This window comes from Ascaphus truei, chromosome 7 (assembly GCF_040206685.1).
Source record: "Ascaphus truei isolate aAscTru1 chromosome 7, aAscTru1.hap1, whole genome shotgun sequence".
NCBI classification, from domain to species: domain Eukaryota; kingdom Metazoa; phylum Chordata; class Amphibia; order Anura; family Ascaphidae; genus Ascaphus; species Ascaphus truei.
Genome location: NC_134489.1, coordinates 40,234,436 through 40,257,575, shown reverse-complemented (window position 1 = coordinate 40,257,575; position 23,140 = coordinate 40,234,436). Strand labels below are relative to the sequence as shown.

At 51.0% G+C, this 23,140-nt stretch overlaps 1 protein-coding gene across 2 annotated transcripts in view; it reads left to right on the top strand.

The window, feature by feature from the left end:
• Positions 1-23,140, top strand: part of ITGA10 (integrin subunit alpha 10) — an 82,771-nt gene that overhangs the window by 12,915 nt on the left and 46,716 nt on the right. The window contains exon 1 of one of the 2 annotated variants that reach the window (XM_075607871.1): positions 20,468-20,620. The exons of the other annotated variant lie outside the window; for it this stretch is intronic. Coding sequence (XP_075463986.1) covers positions 20,569-20,620 — 52 coding nt within the window. The 5' untranslated portion in view covers positions 20,468-20,568. Of the gene's footprint in view, positions 1-20,467; positions 20,621-23,140 lie in introns of those variants that run through there. 2 annotated transcript variants of the gene reach the window in all.

Below are 23,140 nucleotides of genomic sequence, written 5' to 3'. Positions count from 1 at the left end.
AGAGCGCTCCTAGCTACCTCGTATGGGGGCTGAGAGCGCTCTGAGCTTCCTCGTATAGGGGCTGTGAGAGCGCTCCTAGCTACCTCGTATGGGGGCTGAGAGAGCGTTCCTAGCTACCTCGTACGGGGGCTGAGAGAGCACTCCTAGTTACCTCGTACTGGGGGCTGAGAGAGCGCTCCTAGCTACCTCGTACGAGGGCTGAGAGAGTGCTCCTAGCTACCTCGTACGGGGGGCTGAGAGAGCGCTCCTAGCTACCTCGTATGGGGGCTGAGAGAGCGTTCCTAGCTACCTCGTACGGGGGCTGGGAGAGCGCTCCTAGCTACCTCGTACGAGGGCTGAGAGAGCGCTCCTAGCTACCTCGTACGAGGGCTGAGAGAGCGCTCCTAGCTACCTCGTATGGGGGCTGAGAGAGCGCTCCTAGCTACCTCGTATGGAGCCTGAGAGAGCGCTCCTAGCTACTTCATATGGGGGCTGAGAGAGCGCTCCTAGCTACCTTGTTGAGGGCTGAGAGAGCACTTCTAGCTACCTCATACGGGGTCTGAGAGAGCGCTCCTAGCTACCTCATACGGGGGCTGAGAGAGCGCTCCTAGCTACCTCGTATGGGGGCTGAGAGAGCGCTCCTAGCTACCTCATACGGGGGCTGAGAGAGCGCTCCTAGCTACCTCGTATGGGGGCTGAGAGAGCGCTCCTAGCTACCTCGTATGGGGGCTGAGAGAGCGCTCCTAGCTACCTCATACGGGGGCTAGTAGAGCACTCCTAGCTACCTCGTACGGGGGGCTGAGAGAGCGCTCCTAGCTACCTCGTTGAGGGCTGAGAGAGCGCTCCTAGCTACCTCATAAGGGGTCTGAGAGAGCGCTCCTAGCTACCTCATAAGGGGTCTGAGAGAGCGCTCCTAGCTACCTCATACGGGGTCTGAGAGCGCTCCTCGCTACCTTATAAGGGGTCTGAGAGAGCGCTCCTAGCTACCTTATACGGGGGCTGAGAGCGCTCCTTGCTATCTAGTACAGGGCTGAGAGAGCGCTGCTAGCTACCTCATACGGGGGCTGAGAGAGTGCTCCTAGCTACCTCGTACGGGAGCTGAGAGAGCGCTCCTAGCTACCTCGTATAGGGGCTGAGAGAGCGCTCCTAGCTACCTCGTACGGGGGCTGAGAGAGCGCTCCTAGCTACCTCGTATGGAGGCTGAGAGAGCGCTCCTAGCTACCTCGTATGGGGGCTGGGAGAGCGCTCCTAGCTACCTCGTACGAGAGCTGAGAGAGCGCTCCTAGCTACCTCGTATGGGGGCTGAGAGAGCGCTGCTAGCTACCTCGTACGGGGGCTGAGAGAGCACTCCTAGGTACCTCGTATGGGGGCTGAGAGAGCGCTCCTAGCTACCTCGTATAGGGGCTGAGAGAGCGCTCCTTGCTACATCATACGGGGGGCTGAGAGAGCGCTCCTAGCTACCTCGTACGGGGGGCTGAGAGAGCGCTCCTAGCTACCTCGTACGGGGGGCTGAGAGAGTGCTCCTAGCTACCTCGTATGGGGGCTGAGAGAGCGCTCCTAGCTACCTCGTACGGGGGGCTGAGAGAGCGCACCTAGCTACCTCGTACGGGGGGGCTGGGAGAGCGCTCCTAGCTACCTCATATGGGGGCTGAGAGAGCGCTCCGAGCTTCCTCGTATAGGGGCTGAGAGAGCGCTCCTAGCTACCTCGTATGGGGGCTGAGAGAGCGCTCCGAGCTTCCTCGTATAGGGGCTGAGAGAGCGTTCCTAGCTACCTCGTACGGGGGCTGAGAGAGTGCTCCTAGCTACCTCATACGGGGGCTGAGAGCGCTCCTAGCTACCTCATAAGGGGTCTGAGAGAGCTCTCCTAGCTACCTCATACGGGGGCTGAGAGCGCTCCTTGCTATCTAGTACAGGGCTGAGAGAGCGCTGCTAGCTACCTCGTACGGGGGCTGAGAGAGCGCTCCTAGCTACCTCGTACGGGGGCTGAGAGAGCGCTCCTAGCTACCTCGTATGGAGGCTGAGAGAGCGCTCCTAGCTACCTCGTACGGGGGCTGGGAGAGCGCTCCTAGCTACCTCGTACGAGGGCTGAGAGAGCGCTCCTAGCTACCTCGTATGGGGGCTGAGAGAGCGCTCCTAGCTACCTCGTACGGGGGCTGAGAGCGCTCCTAGGTACCTCGTATGGGGGCTGAGAGAGCGCTCCTAGCTACCTCGTATAGGGGCTGAGAGAGCGCTCCTAGCTACCTCGTACAAGGGCTGAGTGAGCGCTCCTAGCTACCTCGTATGGGGGGCTGAGAGAGCGCTCCTAGCTACCTCGTACGGGGGCCGAGAGAGCGCTCCTAGCTACCTCGTACGGGGGGCTGGGAGAGCGCTCCTAGCTACCTCGTATGGGGGCTGAGAGTGCTCCGAGCTTCCTCGTATAGGGGCTGTGAGAGCGCTCCTAGCTACCTCGTATGGGGGCTGAGAGAGCGTTCCTAGCTACCTCGTACGGGGGCTGAGAGAGCGCTCCTAGTTACCTCGTACTGGGGGCTGAGAGAGCGCTCCTAGCTACCTCGTACGAGGGCTGAGAGAGTGCTCCTAGCTACCTCGTACGGGGGGCTGAGAGAGCGCTCCTAGCTACCTCGTATGGGGGCTGAGAGAGCGTTCCTAGCTACCTCGTACGGGGGCTGGGAGAGCGCTCCTAGCTACCTCGTACGAGGGCTGAGAGAGCGCTCCTAGCTACCTCGTACGAGGGCTGAGGGAGCACTCCTAGCTACCTCGTACGGGGACTGAGAGAGCGCTCCTAGTTACCTCGTACAGGGGCTGAGAGAGCGCTCCTAGCTACCTCGTATGGAGCCTGAGAGAGCGCTCCTAGCTACCTCGTATGGGGGCTGAGAGAGCGCTCCTAGCTACCTTGTTGAGGGCTGAGAGAACACTTCTAGCTACCCCATACGGGGTCTGAGAGAGCGCTCCTAGCTACCTCATACGGGGGCTGAGAGAGCGCTCCTAGCTACCTCGTATGGGGGCTGAGAGAGCGCTCCTAGCTACCTCGTATGGGGGCTGAGAGAGCGCTCCTAGCTACCTCGTATGGGGGCTGAGAGAGCGCTCCTAGCTACCTCGTACGGGGGGCTGGGAGAGCGCTCCTAGCTACCTCATACGGGGGCTAGGAGAGCACTCCTAGCTACCTCGTACGGGGGGCTGAGAGAGCGCTCCTAGCTACCTCGTTGAGGGCTGAGAGAGCGCTCCTAGCTACCTCATAAGGGGTCTGAGAGAGCGCTCCTAGCTACCTCATAAGGGGTCTGAGAGAGCGCTCCTAGCTACCTCATACGGGGTCTGAGAGCGCTCCTCGCTACCTTATAAGGGGTCTGAGAGAGCGCTCCTAGCTACCTTATACGGGGGCTGAGAGCGCTCCTTGCTATCTAGTACAGGGCTGAGAGAGCGCTGCTAGCTACCTCGTACGGGGGCTGAGAGAGTGCTCCTAGCTACCTCGTACGGGAGCTGAGAGAGCGCTCCTAGCTACCTCGTATAGGGGCTGAGAGAGCGCTCCTAGCTACCTCGTACGGGGGCTGAGAGAGCGCTCCTAGCTACCTCGTATGGGGGCTGAGAGAGCGCTGCTAGCTACCTCGTACGGGGGCTGAGAGAGCGCTCCTAGGTACCTCGTATGGGGGCTGAGAGAGCGCTCCTAGCTACCTCGTATAGGGGCTGAGAGAGCGCTCCTTGCTACCTCATACGTGGGGCTGAGAGAGCGCTCCTAGCTACCTCGTACGGGGGGCTGAGAGAGCGCTCCTAGCTACCTCGTATGGGGGGCTGAGAGAGTGCTCCTAGCTACCTCGTATGGGGGCTGAGAGAGCGCTCCTAGCTACCTCGTATGGGGGGCTGAGAGAGCGCACCTAGCTACCTCGTACGGGGGGCTGGGAGAGCGCTCCTAGCTACCTCATATGGGGGCTGAGAGAGCGCTCCGAGCTTCCTCGTATAGGGGCTGAGAGAGCGCTTCTAGCTACCTCGTATGGGGGCTGAGAGAGCGCTCCGAGCTTCCTCGTATAGGGGCTGAGAGAGCGTTCCTAGCTACCTCGTACAAGGGCTGAGTGAGCGCTCCTAGCTACCTCGTACGGGGGGGCTGGGAGAGCGCTCCTAGCTACCTCGTACGAGGGCTGAGAGAGCGCTCCTAGCTACCTCGTACGGGGGCTGAGAGCGCTCCTAGCTACCTCGTATGGTGGCTGAGAGAGCGCTCCTAGCTACCTCGTATGGGGGCTGAGAGAGCGCTCCTAGCTACCTCATACGGGGGCTGAGAGAGCGCTCCTAGCTACCTCGTACGAGGGCTGAGAGCGCTCCTAGCTACCTCGAACGGGGGCTGAGAGAGCGCTCCTAGCTACCTAATACAGGGTCTGAGAGAGCGCTCCTAGCTACCTAATACAGGGTCTGAGAGAGCGCTCCTAGCTACCTCGTACGGGGTAACGTGTGCACCGTTTTATTTGTAGATTGTTGATGGAGTATTAAATATATTTTTGGACGTCTCTGCCCAAGTCCTCTACTGATCAGCAATCACAAGTTCAACCAAGGGTGACGCGCCACCGCAGGATGTCCTGTCTGTCTTGTTTCCCTTATGCACGAGGATCGGACCGGTTTGTACTGCTGCAGTCACCTGAAGAAATCCGCAGGAGTCGAATGGGACCAGAGGAACTACCATCTGACCGGGTTTGGTTGTGATCAAGGTCATTTCCTTTCCGTTTTTCCGACCCAGGCGCCATAGAAGTCTTCTTTTTCTCCCACTAGATTCATTATCTGGTTGTAAGAGAACTAGTGACACTTTGTAGGCTGCAGCTGGACTTCATTTGCATTTGGACTTACCACTTTTCATTGATTATTGCACGATCACCATTATTTAATGTTTTATTTTATGTTCATTTAATATTTAATATTTGTAGTTGCATGTCACTAGTCCCAATTGCACTAATTATCACCCACAAGATTTAGGACGATGACGACCGACTTTCTGAGAAGATGGAACTGGTTTCTGGAGGGGACAAATATAGGTCGGAAGAACGATATAGTACAAAGGACCTACTGTAGCATGATAACCACCATGGACGCCCACATGGTGTGAGGATTCGCCATCCTGGCGGTCGCAGACCGTCTCCTCACCCCAACAAGCCTTCCGTGACGGCCACTCAGGATGCGCGGTCTCGTGGTCCCAGTACGCGCGCGCGGACCTTGCGCGGCCTGATCCCCCGTCCGCGGATTCAGACCCCGCCTCCCGCTCTGACGCACGACGAGTGCGCTCGGCCAGCCCCCCTGCTGACGCGCGGTCCAAGCCCTGCCCCTGCTCTGGTGATGGACAGGACCGGCGTGGGAGTGACGCGCCCTCGGCTGCGCCCCCTGACCTCCGTGACACGCGTGGGTCGGCGCGCGATTGATCCCGCCTCCTCTTGTCCCAAGGGCGCTCAGAATCGGCGTGGGAGTGACGCACGCCCCAAGCTTTGCCCCCTAACCTCAGTGACGCGCGCAGGACTGCGCGCGAGCAGTTCCGCCCCCATCCCTGATTTAGGCTGCATCATAGGGCACACCTGTGTGCACCAGCAGCCTATCGGTGCGTACTTCCTGGTTCCGCCCTGGCTGGCTATTGGAGGCCCTGCCTTTATATACCTTCAGTCTGCTCTCATTCTTTACTGAGCATAGTCTAGTGTGACGCCATGCCTTGCTGCTTTCTAGCTCCAGACCTTGCCTTGCCTTGCTGATTAACCTCTTGTTGCCTGACCCTGCTTTTCTCTTGGATTCCGCACCTCTCCTCTCCTGATCCGGCTTTGAACGACCATTCTCCTGTCTCCAGTCCTGACCTGGGCTAAGTACTGCAACGATCCGCTACTCTCCAATCCTGAACTTGGCTACGCACTCTGACGATCCGCAACTCTCCGCTCCTGAACCTGGCAAATACTTTGACTATTCTCCTATCTGTAATCCTGACCTGGCTTGAATGACTACTCTACATCCTAGGCGCGCCCACGTGGCTGTGGGTTGGCGTTAACCAATTCCCTACCTCAGCACCGAGGTCGCGCTTCGTTTGTGGTGAGCTACGCTTTACACATGGCTTCCTACACTGCAGTGATACTGTACATTTATCCAATCAGTGTACACCACACATTTTAATTTCAATAAAGAAAACTGGATCTCTCAACACGACCAGTTAAGGATATAGAAATGTTTGGTATATGTTTATTGTTATGTAGCGGTCATGTAAAATGCCTACAGTCATCTCTCCTGTTGGCAGTAAGGCCTGGTAAGTGTGGGCATGCCAGCAGTAATTATGGAGGTTTCCCCTCACACCCTGGTGGGGTGCCCTGTGTATGGCTGGGACTGGTCACATGCTCTGACTCCATGGTTAGTGATGTCAGAGGTGTGTCAGCCTCAGAAGCTTACATAAGGCACAGCACTGTGTTTAAGAGTTAGTCGTGAGTCGTTCTGCTGAGTTGAGGAAGAGTTCCAGCTCTTGTCAGAGCTGAGGAAGGAGTTCAAGTTCTATCAGAGTGTCAGTTATGTTATAGTAACTCCATGGGAGGCTGTGTCCAGGGACCTGGCACAGGACAGTGATTCCTGCGGGAATAAGTGAATCTCTGATCTAAGTGAGATACCTATCTAAAGGGAGCACGGGCGAGATGATCGGCTGAATATACCCGATGTGGAGGGCAGCTATGCCCACCGTGACAATAAAGATGGAGCTGATCAAAGAAACCCCTGTGTGTGAGAGTCCAATGATTACACAGGAGGTTGCACCACCGAGGAGTTCCTCGTCAGAATCATCCCCATGCGGACGCAGGGGCCCTGGTGAGGTGGAGGCGCTGCACTGGACATAGGTGAGACTCAGCACACTACCTCAGCTGCCTGTCTGACGGGTCCTCCCCACACACCATCATGCGGGAGACTCAGGAGTCCTGTAGCCAACAGGTGCACCATCAGGCATATCTACACTGTAATGGGGTCCGGTTAGACCACAGGGGCCAATGTGAGATTGGGTGGGTCAGGCCGGGCCAGAAACACCGTTACATTTGGAGGCGCTGCTGAGAGCAGATCTGTCATCAGGACAGGCTCTAGCTAGGCACACTGGGAAACAGGGAGAGTGTCTGCCGCCACTCTGTGCTGCGTAGGGACGGACCTAGGGGTGGTCAGGGGGCTGACGGGATATTGTCAGTTCGCAGGGACAACCTAGGGGCCTGAAAGGAGTGAGGGGTTTGGAGCCGGGCTATGGCTGACCGAGTCACCTTGAGGCAGTGCTAGTTGGTAGGATGCCAGAAGGGATAGCCTGTTAACTTGGTCAGGAGTCCTGGAGAGGGTCTGCGCTAGGCTGACCAAGACAGGTAGACGCCCCAAGTACTGCATGGCAGAAGCCAGAGTACCTAGCCCATTCCAGACACTCACCGTAGGGAGCACAGACTGGGAGGAAGGAGTCACAGCAGACACTGAGAGAGTGAGCCTAGCCTGAGGTAGTGCAACACTGGGTCACACCTAGATAAGGTACACATGTGGTGGTGCATCTGAAGCTAATCTTTATTGTACCGGTGTGGTGGCTGCCCCGCAGAGTGGAGCCCCATGTACGACAACTGTTACGAGAGAGTGGAGGATCCGCGTGGTGCGGAGAACATGAAATGGCGGACAGAGGCTGATGGGGAGGGCACCCGTGGCGTGCAACCCACTGAAGAGCAGCAGACTGTCGCCGAGTTGTCATTGACCAGGCTGCTCTGGAGCGGAGCGAAGGCTATGGCTGCCCCGTTTTTATCCTGTATGGGACAGCGAGGGGCCACCCTTGAAGAGTGTGAAGAAATTGTTATAATTGGGGGAGAACCCCGTGAGGAGAGCCAACAGATGGACTTTTTGGGCTCAAAAGTCAACCAAAATGGCGGTTCCCGCTTGCTAGGGAAACCGCATGGGACAGTTACAGAAAATGTGGCTGGTGCAGGACTTGCAAAAAGCTGGCCGGGAATGGCGCGAACAGCAGAGCCCCGCCCTGAAGGGGGGCATGGCGCGAAAGCTATGGCTGCGCCGGGATGGACAGTGACTAATTCAGCCCCTGTGCTGAGTCAACCGCCGAGTTTATGGGACCCTCCCCTGATTTCTACCAGGGGGAGTGACTTTCAACTATGGCCTGTGGGGATGCACCCACTGGGCCCAGGGACTGATATTCAGACGGCGCCACTACAAAAAGTAGTTCCGGCCGTGGAGGTGAATTGCAAGAAAGGATACTTTGCGCAAAAAGCTGCTGCAAGGAGAAGGCGGGAACTAGCCGCGGGAAAGGAATCCAGCTCTGAGGAGGAAACTGGCGCGAAAACGCAGACCGCGCCCACCAGGACTGAGAAAGGCGCGGCCTTAATTAAGGGGCATGATATTCCCCTGTGGGACCCGCCCATTATTGCAACCCCTGGGGGCGGGTTCCAGCTCTGTCAGAGAAGGGAGGAGCCGAAGCAGGGAGTGGCGGATCCAGCAACTTCCATCAGTCAGTTGCGAGGAACCACTGAGAAGGAGAGACCTGTACAGGAAGTGGCTCCTGTAAAGAGAATGGCCTGCTCCTCCACTGTGGGCACAATGGTCTCTACACAGCCCTACTCAGTGCCCGGCGGGGTGCTAGTAGTGAGGGTGGCCAATACCGAGACGGTGGTTGGGCTATGCCTACAATGCGGGCTGCCCGGAGGCACGGTCAACACGGCGGCACGTTGCCCTCATTGCGGGACTTTGTACCTGTGGCCTATGCCCACATTCATTCCTATACAGCCTGCTGACCCCCCGGTGGACGTGACAAGGCGCTCCGCCGAGTCCCCGGGCGTGCTATGGATCAACCGCGCGAGTCCCGGAAACAAGGGACTGGAGCCGGTCAAGTCGGCTGGGTCACTGGCGATTGAGGCGGCTGAATCAACCCCCGCGTTCGGGGAAAAGAGACTGTCACCCCGCCCGGAGACCCCTAAGTCCGGGCGAGGGGATTACTCAGACGAGGACCTCCGTGAGCTGGCGATAGTAAAAGCGGAGCTGAAAAGGCATACCGGGAGAACGACACCCCGTGGGGTGAGTGGCAGGACGTCCCCCGCAGATCGGCGATCCGACCGACGGAGTCCCGCCATCCCAGGACCTGGCGGAGATGGGAGAGAGACGCCTACACCCCTGCGGACGGGTAAGCCAAAAAGCCCTATCTCTTACCTGGTCACAACAGACGGCGAAGCGCTGGAAGGGCCGCGCCAGGCCCAACGCGCACGTGGAGAGACGGCATCACTTCCGGTGGCGACGGCGGAGCAACCGGATGTCGTCATAGAGGAAGAGATCCCGCATGGGGGTCCCACGCGAGATGGCGACGCTTCTGGTTCCGGGGAGGACGTCACTTCCGGTGGCGACGGCGGAACCCAGGAAGAGAAAGCAGCGACGCTTCGGCGATCGGGGGAAGGTCCCCGATCACTTACAAGGCCCAGAAATTGGAGAGACGATCTCAGGACTGAGGAGGGTGAGACATCATCCTTGGACCAGTCTACGGACAGCCAGGAGCGGGTCGTAACCCCGTGGGGTCCCGTTCCGTGCCCCTATGCCCAAACCCCCGCCATAGTTAATACCCCTACCCCCATCACACGGTCACCGGGTTCACCGCCTAGCCTGGAGTACGTGGACAATTCACAAGGGGGAGAGGGAAGACGGACTGGGGAAAGACAGCGCAGTGGCGCTACGGAGGGCGATTCACGGGGAGGGGGAGAATTGAGGGTAGCAGATACAGCACCCCAACTGGCAGTAAAGGCTCCGGGGTCCTCGAGGTGGTTCAACTCGCGATCCACAAGGTCGTCAGGGGTATTTTCATTTGACGACGACAGGGAACCAGGGCCTAACCCATTTAAGGAGACCCGGTGGTGGGCCCCGCTATTTGAAGGGTACTCCGCGTGGATGGACCGTACTCGGTTCCTCATCCGGCGGGAGGACGTGGTAGATTTCTGGTGGAAAGAGGGAGAGTTTACACCCGAGCAGAGGGACAGGGAATTACAGAAGAGGTGGTTCCAGCTGGAGCGTAGAGACATAGCGCCCATGGGTCCTGATACACTGTCAGATCCAGTCGATCCTGATGAGCCCCTATCATGGGTGTTACCTGGGAGGGCAGGTAATGCTGATCTGACCAGGGTCAGTAGGGCGGAGAGGGCTATAATAGTCAAATATAAAAAATCCCATGGGTTGGAGTATCCCTATGTTCCGGAGCCCCTGATGGATGAAATTGAGGACAATAGGGAAACGTGGCTCCAAGAAACTATAGAGCTGTATTTAGTCAATAGGGGGAGCGCCATTGTAGGTAAGAAGGCGGAAGAAAGGATAGACACCCTGATGCGAGTGTGGAGCATAGGGAGAAATGTTCATAAACATAGGGTGACCTATGTGCCAGAGAGAGGATCACCTAGGCATTATTATGTTACGGTCCTGGATATGGGTAACAGGGAGGTGAGGAAACCCGACCCAGATCACTATTTTTAGGGGGTACTAACGCATCACGCGGGTCTGTGGCTGCTGGTCGGGGCGGGCTTGGCGGATGACTGTATTCATGTGTACTGCATTATGAGGAAATTTGTGTGATGTTAATTATGTTTTCCGTTACAGTGCTTCCTGGAAAGAGGTATACAAATTTAGGTCCCAGCGAGGACGATGGGATTCACCAGGGGGAGAATGTAGCGGTCATGTAAAATGCCTACAGTCATCTCTCCTGTTGGCAGTAAGGCCTGGTAAGTGTGGGCATGCCAGCAGTAATTATGGAGGTTTCCCCTCACACCCTGGTGGGGTGCCCTGTGTATGGCTGGGACTGGTCACATGCTCTGACTCCATGGTTAGTGATGTCAGAGGTGTGTCAGCCTCAGAAGCTTACATAAGGCACAGCACTGTGTTTAAGAGTTAGTCGTGAGTCGTTCTGCTGAGTTGAGGAAGAGTTCCAGCTCTTGTCAGAGCTGAGGAAGGAGTTCAAGTTCTATCAGAGTGTCAGTTATGTTATAGTAACTCCATGGGAGGCTGTGTCCAGGGACCTGGCACAGGACAGTGATTCCTGCGGGAATAAGTGAATCTCTGATCTAAGTGAGATACCTATCTAAAGGGAGCACGGGCGAGATGATCGGCTGAATATACCCGATGTGGAGGGCAGCTATGCCCACCGTGACAATAAAGATGGAGCTGATCAAAGAAACCCCTGTGTGTGAGAGTCCAATGATTACACAGGAGGTTGCACCACCGAGGAGTTCCTCGTCAGGATCATCCCCAATGCGGACGCAGGGGCCCTGGTGAGGTGGAGGCGCTGCACTGGACATAGGTGAGACTCAGCACACTACCTCAGCTGCCTGTCTGACGGGTCCTCCCCACACACCATCATGCGGGAGACTCAGGAGTCCTGTAGCCAACAGGTGCACCATCAGGCATATCTACACTGTAATGGGGTCCGGTTAGACCACAGGGGCCAATGTGAGATTGGGTGGGTCAGGCCGGGCCAGAAACACCGTTACAGTTAGAATAGAATTATATCGATATCCCTTTTTCAAGAGAATATATAGGTATTTCACTGTGTATTTTTGTCATATTGGATGTAACTTTGGGCTTTTCTGTCTTTTGTTGTATACATTTAGCCACGCCCAGTAGCACTCCTTTTGACACTTGTATACATATATATATTATGTGGTATGTTTTGGGGCTTCTGGAGCTTGCTGGGATTCTGTGTGTATATTAACTTTTTCAGCTGGTCTATGCTGTTTGGAGGTTAGTGGCTCCTCCCCCCCCAGGGTTTAAGCTAGCCCCTCCCCACTTTCCAAGTAAGCAGGTCTTTTGCATGTTGCTGGGTTTGGACAGATCCGATGTGATCATTCTTCCTCTAATTATAGAGGTAAATGAGAATTTTAATCAGGTAGTGTTAGGACCTGCAAATTTGGTCATGCCTTGATGTGGCTCGCAGGCTTATAATGCTTGGGCCAAATGGTTTAACCAAATGACCCCTTTTCAAGAGAATATATAGATATTTCACTGTGTATTTTTGTCATATTGGATGTAGTTTTGGGCTTTTCTGTCTTTTGTTGTATTCAATTAGTGTACACCTGAAAATTTGTTTTAGTGAATCTTGACACGAATCTTAATTTCAATAAAGAAAACTGGATCTCCCAACACGACCAGTTAAGGATATAGAAATGTTTGGTAGATGTTTATTTGTTTGAATAGAATTATATCTATACCAAGATACTTAACTATATTGTATAAAGATAGGAAAATAAAGAAAATCGAGGATATCCCCCTGACAGCGACCGGCACCGATAGCATCCAAAACCAATATAAAGCCCAAGTGAACATGCATGGGTAAACAGAATAAAATTAGAGTATAAGAAACAATCGCAAAACCAGCGGTGCCACCCTCCTCCCTCCACCCCTTAGGGAGAACTGACGGGCATAAAACACTGTGTGTGTTTCATATAGCTACCTTGTAGAGCATACATTACAATTGTGCACGTGATGTATGTTCCTCCAACAAAGATATCTGTGTGGAAAAAAAGTGCAAATGTGGCCTTCAGTCGACTGAGGAAACGGGTGTTCGAAGATAGCGACATCAGATCCAAAAACATAGCTTATGGTTTATCAAGCAGTTGTGATCCCATTGTACTGTGCGGAGCTGAGACATGGACAGGAGACACCTCAGGAAGCTGGAGAATTACCATCAACACCGCCTACGGAAGATCCATTGAAGACCGACGCACCAATATTACTGCTCCCTTGCAAGCAAATACCAAAAGTGGCCATCGAACATCAACTTCACTGCTCCAGCTACATTATCAGACACTGATTCCAGACTCCCAGAGCAGGTCCCATTCTCCCACTTCTGTCATGCGTATGCTCAAGAGGACAGAGAAAGCGATTCAAGGACGTCCTCAAGGTCAACCCAGTCGTTGGAGACTATTGCCCAGGAAAACTCCAGATGGAGGAATAGTCTTCTGGCTGGATCTCAGCACTTCGAGAACCCGTTGCAGACAGCAGGAGATAGAAAAGTGAGTGCGGCAGCATGTCACCGGCCCAACCTGCAACATAGTCTATTCATTTTAACTGAGTATTTCCACTGAAAGAATGTTCCACGGAAAGTTTGTCACGCCTGTATGCCCGCAGACCTGGCAAGACCCCAGTACTGAGGTGGGAACGGTATTACACCACACACCCACAGCAGTGGGCGCAAGCCCGGAGTGTGGTATAGCGTTGCTGGGCCTGTAGAGAGAGTGGTTAACGATACTTGCAACGTCTGGTGGTGTAAGCGTAAGATTGGTCGTGTCCGTGTGCCAATGTCCAGGGGTGCAGAGAGTAGAGTCGTCAGGGTTCAAAGCCAGGTCCAAGGATTCCAGAGGTCAGCAGGGTTGAGTTCGAAGCAAGGTTCAAAGGGTACAGAGAGCAGGGTTAGTCCAGGACAAGCAGGGGTCAAAGCCAGGGAAATCCAAAAGTAAACACAGGAGCAGGATACAGCAGGGGCACAGAGGGAGCACAGCATAGGTCAGCACACGCAGGGAAACAGGAACTATGCAGAGCGAGGAAGGAGAGGACAGACAGGGATTATAAAGGGAGACACACCAATAGGAGAGCGGGGAGGAGCAGAGAGAGAAGTGGGAGACAACGGGGATAGGTCAGGGAGAGAAGAGGAATAGACAGAAGGGGCAGTCAGGGGAATGACCTGTAGGGACTGGAAGGAGGAGTCGGGATCGTGACAGGCCCAAGAAGAGGAGCATGTGCGCGCGCCCTCCGCAAGCTGAGGGTGCGCGCACACAGGCTGTGTCACCAGGCAGGTAGAGGACCGGACGGGGCCGCCAGGGAAGGTGAGGTACTGGCCGCGGGCATAGTGAGTGTCTGGGAGCGGGGAGCGTCACTGCAGGGGCTCGGGGGGCGCGCGATACCTGCGGGGCATGCGCTGAGGCAGTGGGGTAGAGAGAGAGGTAGACGGAGCGGGACAGGAGTGAGAAAGGGTAGAGGGATTGGAAGGAGATGGAACAGAGGGAGAGAAAGAAGGGGAAGGAATCCCCTGAATCGTCACAAAGTTTAACTGCAAGGAATTTATTAGGAAATTGTACTTTGATGCCGACTAGGAATAAAATCACCTTTAATAATCAATACAAAATACGTATTGGAAGAGGATTACCAAACTTTTCCTCCTATTTTTAAGTAAAGTGGCCACAAGATTTAATCAAAGGAAATAAGCTTTTATTTTGAAGGGAAATAGTGTAATAGTCACCTTTGTCCACAAGGTGATGCTCTTACAGTGCGATGTATTCTTTATCTTTAGTACTTTTATAGAATGTATGTATGTATATCTTTTATTTACTGTATATAGCGCCATTAGTGTATATAGCGCGTCACAGCAGTAATACCCGTGACAATCATATAAATAACAAATAATACAAATAACATATTAAGGGGAGAAGTGCTTTCAGACATGAAAGTAACATTGTGGAAGAGGAGTTCCTGCTCCGAAGAGCTTACAATCTAATACAATATGATGCTCACATTATTACTGTGGTAAGCATGATCTGGTACTCTTAAATACTCAAAGGACCCCAATAATACACGTTTTTATCGCACTGTGTGTGTGCGTTCATCATTATTCTATGTGTTATTACTCTAATTGTAAACGAAAGGGGATAATTTGCAAAGCACAGCCCAATCCTCCTATGAAGCTCTGAAGGTCATATTGCAAAACCATCATCATCATCATAATCTCCATCATCTTCATCATCAATCATTTTCAAAGTAAATACAGGCCTCAGGGGGCATCACTAAACTTTAGTTCAGACCTGCACAACTCCAATCCTCGAGGGCCGCAAACAGGCCAGGTTTTCAGGATATCCCTACTTCAGCACAGCTGGCTCAATTAGTGCCTCAGTATGACTGAGCCACTAATTGAGCCAGCTGTGCTGAAGTAGGGATATCCTTAAAACCTGGCCTGTTTGCGGCCCTCGAGGACTGGAGTTGTACAGGCCTGCTTTAGTTAGTTAAATACAATTTATTTTGTTACACAAGAGACAGGAAAAGCCAGAGTTATAATAATAAATGGTAGCATTAAATGAATAAAGGTTATACATTGTTTGCGGATATTTCATAGACAGTCAGAGATATGATTATGGGCATAAGTAACATTTACAGACATGATTCAAATTGTGTTAGAAGAGGTAGGATAGACCTGCAATGTGCTGTGTTAGGAGAGGTAGGACAGGCCTGCAATGTGCTGTGTTAGGAGAGGTAGGATAGGCCTGCAATGTGCTGTGTTAGGAGAGGTAGGATAGGCCTGCAATGTGCTGTATTAGAAGAGGTAGGATAGGCCTGCAATGTGCTGTGTTAGGAGAGGTAGGATAGGCCTGCAATGTGCTGTGTTAGAAGAGGTAGGATAGGCCTGCAATGTGCTGTGTTAGGAGAGGTAGGATAGGCCTGCCATGTGCTGTGTTAGGAGAGGTAGGATAGGCCTGCAATGTGCTGTGTTAGAAGAGGTAGGATAGGCCTGCAATGTGCTGTATTATAAGATGTAGGATAGGCCTGCCATGTGCTGTGTTAGGAGAGGTAGGATAGGCCTGCCATGTGCTGTGTTAGAAGAGGTAGGATAGACCTGCAATGTGCTGTTAGGAGAGGTAGGACAGGCCTGCAATGTGCTGTGTTAGGAGAGGTAGGACAGGGCTGCAATGTGCTGTGTTAGAAGAGGTAGGATAGACTTGCAATGTGCTGTGTTAGGAGAGGTTGGACAGGCTTGCAATGTGCTGTGTTAGGAGAGGTAGGATAGGCCTGCAATGTGCTGTATTAGAAGAGGTAGGATAGGCCTGCCATGTGCTGTGTTAGAAGAGGTAGGATAGACCTGCAATGTGCTGTTAGGAGAGGTAGGATAGGCCTGCAATGTGCTGTGTTAGGAGAGGTAGGACAGGGCTGCAATGTGCTGTGTTAGGAGAGGTAGGATAGGCCTGCAATGTGCTGTGTTAGGAGAGGTAGTATAGACCTGCAATGTGCTGTATTAGAAGAGGTAGGATAGGCCTGCAATGTGCAGTTGTAGGAGAGGTAGGATAGGCCTGCAATGTGTTGTTAGGAGAAGCCCTGTCTCAAGGATCTTACAATCTATAGGCTGGATAAGTTGAAACATTCGGTACAGGGGATGAGTGGGTTTGTGAGTTTCAGTTTGCAATAGGACACCTGTAACGGCAGCGAACGGCGACACCCTTTAGCTGCCTTAAAAACTAAAGAAAGATTCCCCAATGAATGCACCCAAGTGAAGTAGTGAGAAATGATGAGTAAGTTAAAATTAATCTTTAATCTAAATTGAATACTAAAATAGATTGTATAGAGGGATATGGTATGAAGATCCTTAACCATTCACTATTGACACACGAGATCCTAATCACAAAATAATGTGTGAGTCTAAAAAATGCTCTTAAAAGACAGAAATCTTGAGTATCCTCCTGAAGCTACTATAGTATCCAACTGAGTAACACAGCTCTTAGGATAGCTATTCTAATAGTAATAATGTTTACTAAAAACTGGTAAAATTGGATAATACCTAATGCCAGTGCTAAGTCACTATTATGTGATTGAACTGTGTGTAATGTATCACAGTTGTAGCAAAGTAAAGATACTATTCTGTCTGAAAGGCATAATTTAATGAATGTATTTATAACAGAATTGATACCTGTTATACAATCACTACGCGAACACAGTAGAAATCAGTGTGATAACTTAAGTGGATAACATACAGATATCTCAAGGGTAATATTGATGAAGGGTTAGCACCAAATGTGCGTTCAGACTATGAGGCACGGTTCAAGGACTTTGGCTGACGCCTTTGTGGTGACTCGGGTGTCATGTCCCAGAGGTTTGTTGTAGAAATCCGCTACAAGTGTTGTCCCTAGAACCCAGGGCGAGAGCAGTGAGGGAGCCGCCAGCGTGGGGTTCTAGGCACAACAGTCGGGAATTGAATGGAGGAGCTGGGCAGTTGAGGGAGTTAGAAACAGGACTCACAACAAAATGTACAGAAAAAGAATAAGATTATGGGGTTCCGCGAGGACTTACCAAGCATCTGCAGCTCTCTCCTCTCCCTGCTTAATCAACTTCCAGAGAGCGAGAGTAGGGAGCTGGGAGAGATGTGGAGAATATTTATTAGACGGCTGGGGCTGCAAATGTTTCTGTCTAAATCTGTGCAATAGGGCAGCAGGACCACAACTCCCAGCATACCTTAAGCAGATTAAATCAGTAAACGTATCTCAGCCTATCAGAGTGCAGACTGAGAGAGAGGCTTGGAACACACCCGACCTCCATGGTTGAAATGCTGGTACGGCTGCGCACAATCAACAGGTAGGGAAAGTGTGTGTGGTGTGTGGTGTGTGGTGTGTGTGTTATTAATGGTTTTTTTTTTTTTTTGAAACAGGAGCCACACTCACACCGAGTTATATGCGGATCCGCGTTGTAGCAGATCGCGCTATAACGGGTTGAGCTGCAATAATTATAGTTTGTTCTTGTATAGCACTGCTAGTTTTACGTAGCGCTTTACAGAGACATTTTGCAGACACAGTCCTTGCCCTGTAGAGCTTACAATCTATGTTTTTTGGTGCCTGAGGCACAAGGAGATAAAGTGACTTGCCCAAGGTCACAAGGAGCTGACGACACTGGGAACTGAACAGGGTTCCCCCAAACTCAGTGCCAGTCAGTGTCATTACACACTGAGCCGTTGCTTCTCCACACCTTGTATATTTCATTGATATAGATGTGAGAAGTTGTAAATGAATAGTTTAACATGGCAAGTTGTGCTGAGTTTTCCTCCAGTGTAGGCTGCGGCGCACGTTACGGCGAGCAAAGTCCCTCCACCATACAGCGTACAGCAATGATAAAGAACATTACTGTAATGTGCTGGTAATCATGGGTGTGAGGGAGAGATGTAACCTGCCGGTAACCCGCTGTCCGGTGCCTGGAAATTCATTGCACAGAGGTTCTCAGCTGCTGGTCAGTGGAATGTTCACAGCTCAGAGTTCCATTGATAATCTAAGGCACGCGTCCATAATGAGCGCGACTGTGCGGGCGGCGCGATGAAAATGCCGTGACTGTGAGGCAGGCCATAGAACACGCGATGCAGATTGCCGGCGCTCGTGATGCCACGCCCCCCCCCCCCCAGGTCGCGTCTAGCCCTAGGCCACAAATCTCTCCTGCTACAGGTGTACGTGACGCAGCGCCAACGCTCGCACTAACCATGTACAGAATTACAGTATGTACCAAGTATATGCATGTATGTTATGTGCATGTATATTTATGTGTAGATAAGCGTGTGTATATATGTATGTATATGTGTATATATGTATGTATATATATATATATATACACACATATATACACACATATATATACAGTATCATACTGTGCAACACCCACTGATCTATAAACCATGTGTATATGGAGTAGTATTACAGCACTGAAGCCCCAGACAAGGGAAGAACGATCCACCCGCTTCACTTATCCAGCGGTGGGAGCGGAAGCCGTGTATATCTGTGATGTGATTAACCCCTGCAGTGCTGCAAGGTCGGGATTTTATACAACCCTAACACACGTCTGTTATAACGCTGGCCTGTCTGAGTACTGGGGGAGTATTTCACTGCGGTTTAGGAGGAGGGGGGTCTGATGTTTTTATTACGTTACACAAGGGATTGGGGGGGGGGGGGTCATTCATTAGTAATAACCCCTTCCATGCCAGAGAGGCCAGCAACTCCGGCAGCAAAGGGTTAAATTAACACAACATATACCGGGCATATTTGTCAAATTTTTTTTTTTAACCCTCTCCCACTTGATACATGATTCATTGTATAATGATACCGAGAATCTTATACTGTCACAGACCCTCTTTTCTCACATGAAACAGAATGCACTGTATATAAACCAGGGGGGGGCAACTCCAGTCCTCAAGCCCCCCCCCCCCCCCCCCCAACAGGTCAGGTTTTCAGGATATCCAAGCTTCAGCACAGTGTGCTCAATCAGTCCCTGCTGGAATATCCTGAGAACCTGACCTGTTTGGGGGGCTTGAGGACTGGAGTTGAGCCCCCCCCCCCCCACCCCCCCATCTAAACTCTGCAATGTGAACGACAGGAATCCCTAACAAGTTCTTCAAAGGCGGTGTGATAAATGAAGGTAAATAAAGCGCCTGGCCCTGATGGCATGCACTTAAGCGTTCCTATGGAGCTCAGTTCTGTCATAGGCAGACTGTTATATGTAATATTCAAGGACTCCATTCCCACAGGCTCAGGATGACAAGATTGGTGTAACGCGGACATGGTGCCTATATATAAAAAGGCAGACAGATCACAACCGGGGAATTACAGACTTGTAAGCCTGACATCAATAGTGGGGAAGCTACTTCAAGGTTTATTACAGGATAATATTCACTAATACATTTTGGATAACAAAAGAATTAGTAATAGTCAGCATAGTTTATGAGGTATAGGTCATGTCAAACAAACCTTATTAGACCCATGTTTACTAAAGGATGCTATGCATTCAAATGAATAGGAATTTAAACGTTAAAAAGTAGCACCTTTTAATGAATAATGGCCTTAGTTTCTTTGTAAAAACCAAAGCAATGTAGCTGATGTGGTCTACTTAGATTTTGCAGAGGCTTTTAAAATGGTGTGACACAAGTGGATAGTGTACCAAATAAAGTAAATTGGGCTGGGTACAAATATTTGCACGTGGATTGAAACTATTGAAGGATAAACAGCAGAAAGTTGTCATTAATAGATCCTTTTCCTATTGGGCTTAACTCACGAGTGGAGAACCTCAGAGGATCGGTACTGGGACCCCTGCTTTTTAACTTGTTTATGAATGACCTTGAGGTTGGCATAGAGAGTAAAGTCTCCATCTTTGCTGATGATACTAAAGGTACTGTAAGGTAGTAGAATCAGAGCAGGATGTAATTTCTCTTCAGAAGGACTTGGAGAGACTGGAAACGTGGGCAGGTAAATGGCAGGTGCAATTTAATATAGATAAATGTATAGTTATGAATGTGGCAAGCAAGAATAAGCATGCTAAATGGAAACTAAATGGGACAAAATTAAGTCAATGACGGGTGGAGCCGCCAGTGGGAGTTTCCGTACAATAGTGCCCCGTTCGGCACTATGGAAGTTTAATGAATAACCACCAATATTGTGGCATGCTCCTTTCTGGAGTGAACCAACCAAGGCTTCTTTAGCATGTGCAGCAGTAATTCCCTGTTAAAGTTTCCTTCTCCCATTGACAAATCTGAAGGAGTCATTTGGAACATGGCTGTGTGTACATATTCTTTAGTGCTTTGCCTGGCCGCATGTTCACTTCCTTGGAGTGGACCCAATCAAGCCGGCAGCTGTAACAGCCTGTGTGACAGAAGATGCTGTCTTGCATTGGCTGGGCGGTGAGGTCCTGCAACATTGGCCAGTTGGCCAAGACAAACCAGGCATATTTTTAGTGGCCAATGAAAGCCTCTCCCAGAATTAAGGGGAAAAAAAAGTCAGTGCGTGTTGTGAGGAGGGAAGACAGAGCACGCTTTGAGTTTGTGGGTATGAACTCACCCAGCCCAATTTTATACCCAGGACTCTTGGGACATTTTTTTCACTGGTAACTCGGATCATGGCGTCGCACACAGACCTCTTTATCCTGAGCTCTCTCTTCCTCGCACAAGGTAAGACATCTTTTCCGCGCTGCCGAATTTCCCTCCGTCTGTCTCGGCAGGATTTAGAAAGATGTTTAAAGTGAATTGGGATTAGAACGGTGAAACACATTAGGGAGTTTTGTGATGGCGAGGCCAGCAGGCGTACCTTACTATTCTGCAGGGTGACACAGTGCGGGTGTGAATGTAAGCGGGTATGAGAGAGAGTGCATTTTTATAGTGTTAACTGTTGAAGGCATCTGCAGAGCATTTTTCTGTACGAGTGAAGTATGTGTAACACACACAGGGATAGCAGTAAGTGTATTAGGTGTGTCACACACACAGTGATAGCAGTAAGTGTAATTGCAGCATTAGGTGTAACACACACACAGTAATAGCAGTAAGTGTAATTGCAGCATTAGGTGTAACACACACACAGTAATAGCAGTAAGTGTAATTGCAGCATTAGGTGTAACACACACACAGTAATAGCAGTAAGTGTAAGTGCAGCATTAGGTGTATCACACACAGAGATAGATAGCAGTAAGTGTAAGTGCAGCATTAGGTGTAACACACACACAGTAATAGCAGTAAGTGTAAGTGCAGCATTAGGTGTATCACACACAGAGATAGATAGCAGTAAGTGTAAGTGCAGCATTAGGTGTATCACACACAGAGATAGATAGCAGTAAGTGTAAGTGCAGCATTAGGTGTATCACACACAGAGATAGATAGCAGTAAGTGTAAGTGCAGCATTAAGTGTAACACACACACAGTAATAGCAGTAAGTGTAATTGCAGCATTAGGTGTAACACACACACAGTAATAGCAGTAAGTGTAAGTGCAGCATTAGATGTATCACACACAGAGATAGATAGCAGTAAGTGTAAGTGCATTAGATGTAACGTATACAATGATAGCAGTAAGAGTATTAGGTGTAACACACACACACACACACACTGATAGCAGTGAGTGTAAGTGCATTTGTGTAACACATACAGTGGTAGCAGTAAGTGTAAGTGCATTAGGTGTTACACACACACAAACACACACACACACTGATCGAAGTGCATTAGTGTAACACACACAGTGATAGCAGTAAGTCTATTGAGTGTTACACACACACACACACACACACACACACACACACACACACACACACACACACACACACACACACACACACACACACACACACACTGATAGCAGTAAGTGTATTAGGTGTAACACACACAGTGATAGCAGTATGTTTAAGTGCACTAGATGTAACACACACACACAGTGGTAGCAGTAAGTGTATTATGTGTAACACACACACACACACAGTGATAGCCGTAAGTGTAAGTACATCAGGTGAAACACACAGCATTAACTGTTAGTGCATTTGGTGTTCCGCACACGCATGCACACACACACACACAGACACATAGCAGTAAGTGTTAATGGATTAGGTGTAACACACACAGTGATAGCAGTAAGTGTAAGTATATCAGGTGAAACACACAGCATTAACTGTTAGTGCATTTGGTGTTCTGCACACGCATGCACACACACACACACAGACACATAGCAGTAAGTGTTAATGGATTAGGTGTAACACACACAGTGATAGCAGTAAGTGTAAGTATATCAGGTGAAACACACAGCATTAACTGTTAGTGCATTTGGTGTTCTGCACACGCATGCACACACACACACACACACACACACACAGACACATAGCAGTAAGTGTTAATGGTTTAGGTGTAACACACACAGTGATAGCAGTAAGTGTAAGTATATCAGGTGAAACACACAGCATTAACTGTTAGTGCATTTGGTGTTCCGCACACGCATGCACACACACACACACACACACAGACACAGACACATAGCAGTAAGTGTTAATGGTTTAGGTGTAACACACACAGTGATAGCAGTAAGTGTTAATGGTTTAGGTGTAACACACACAGTGATAGCAGTAAGTGTACGTTTATGACCCTTGCAGCCCCTACCCCTGCCCATCCCGTGCTTTCTTGCCCCATAACTCTTAGGAGTACCCCCTTAGGGCCGCCACGCGTGGCTCTGACTTAAGAGGACACCCTGTTGGATCCTTGACATTCCATCAACTTAAACACCCGGGCAAAACTGAGTAGTCCGCACCCCACCAATGCCGAGGCCATTTGACCCCTTAAATGTACCGCAGCACAGCCTTCCTCAACCTCCCACAAACCCTTGTAAACTAAACCCAACCATTCCGAACCAGAGAACTTCCGAAGCAGGCGAAGCCCAATTTGGACCTTACCAACCCCGCCAGTGGAGATGTTACTATCAACCGGGCCACATCCGGCTGGTCACGTTCCTTTCTCCAATTATTCCTCTAGCCCAGATCAATTGCCCCTGAGCGTAGGACCCGAACCTTTGGGGACTCCCTCCACGACACTCCTGCACCAATGCAACAAGACATCACGTCTGCCTTTCCTGGAGTCGTTCGCCCTTCTGAGCAGACTCTTCACCTAAGTTGCCCCTCTTCCTACTCTTCACCTAAGTTGCCCCTCTTCCTACTCTTCACCT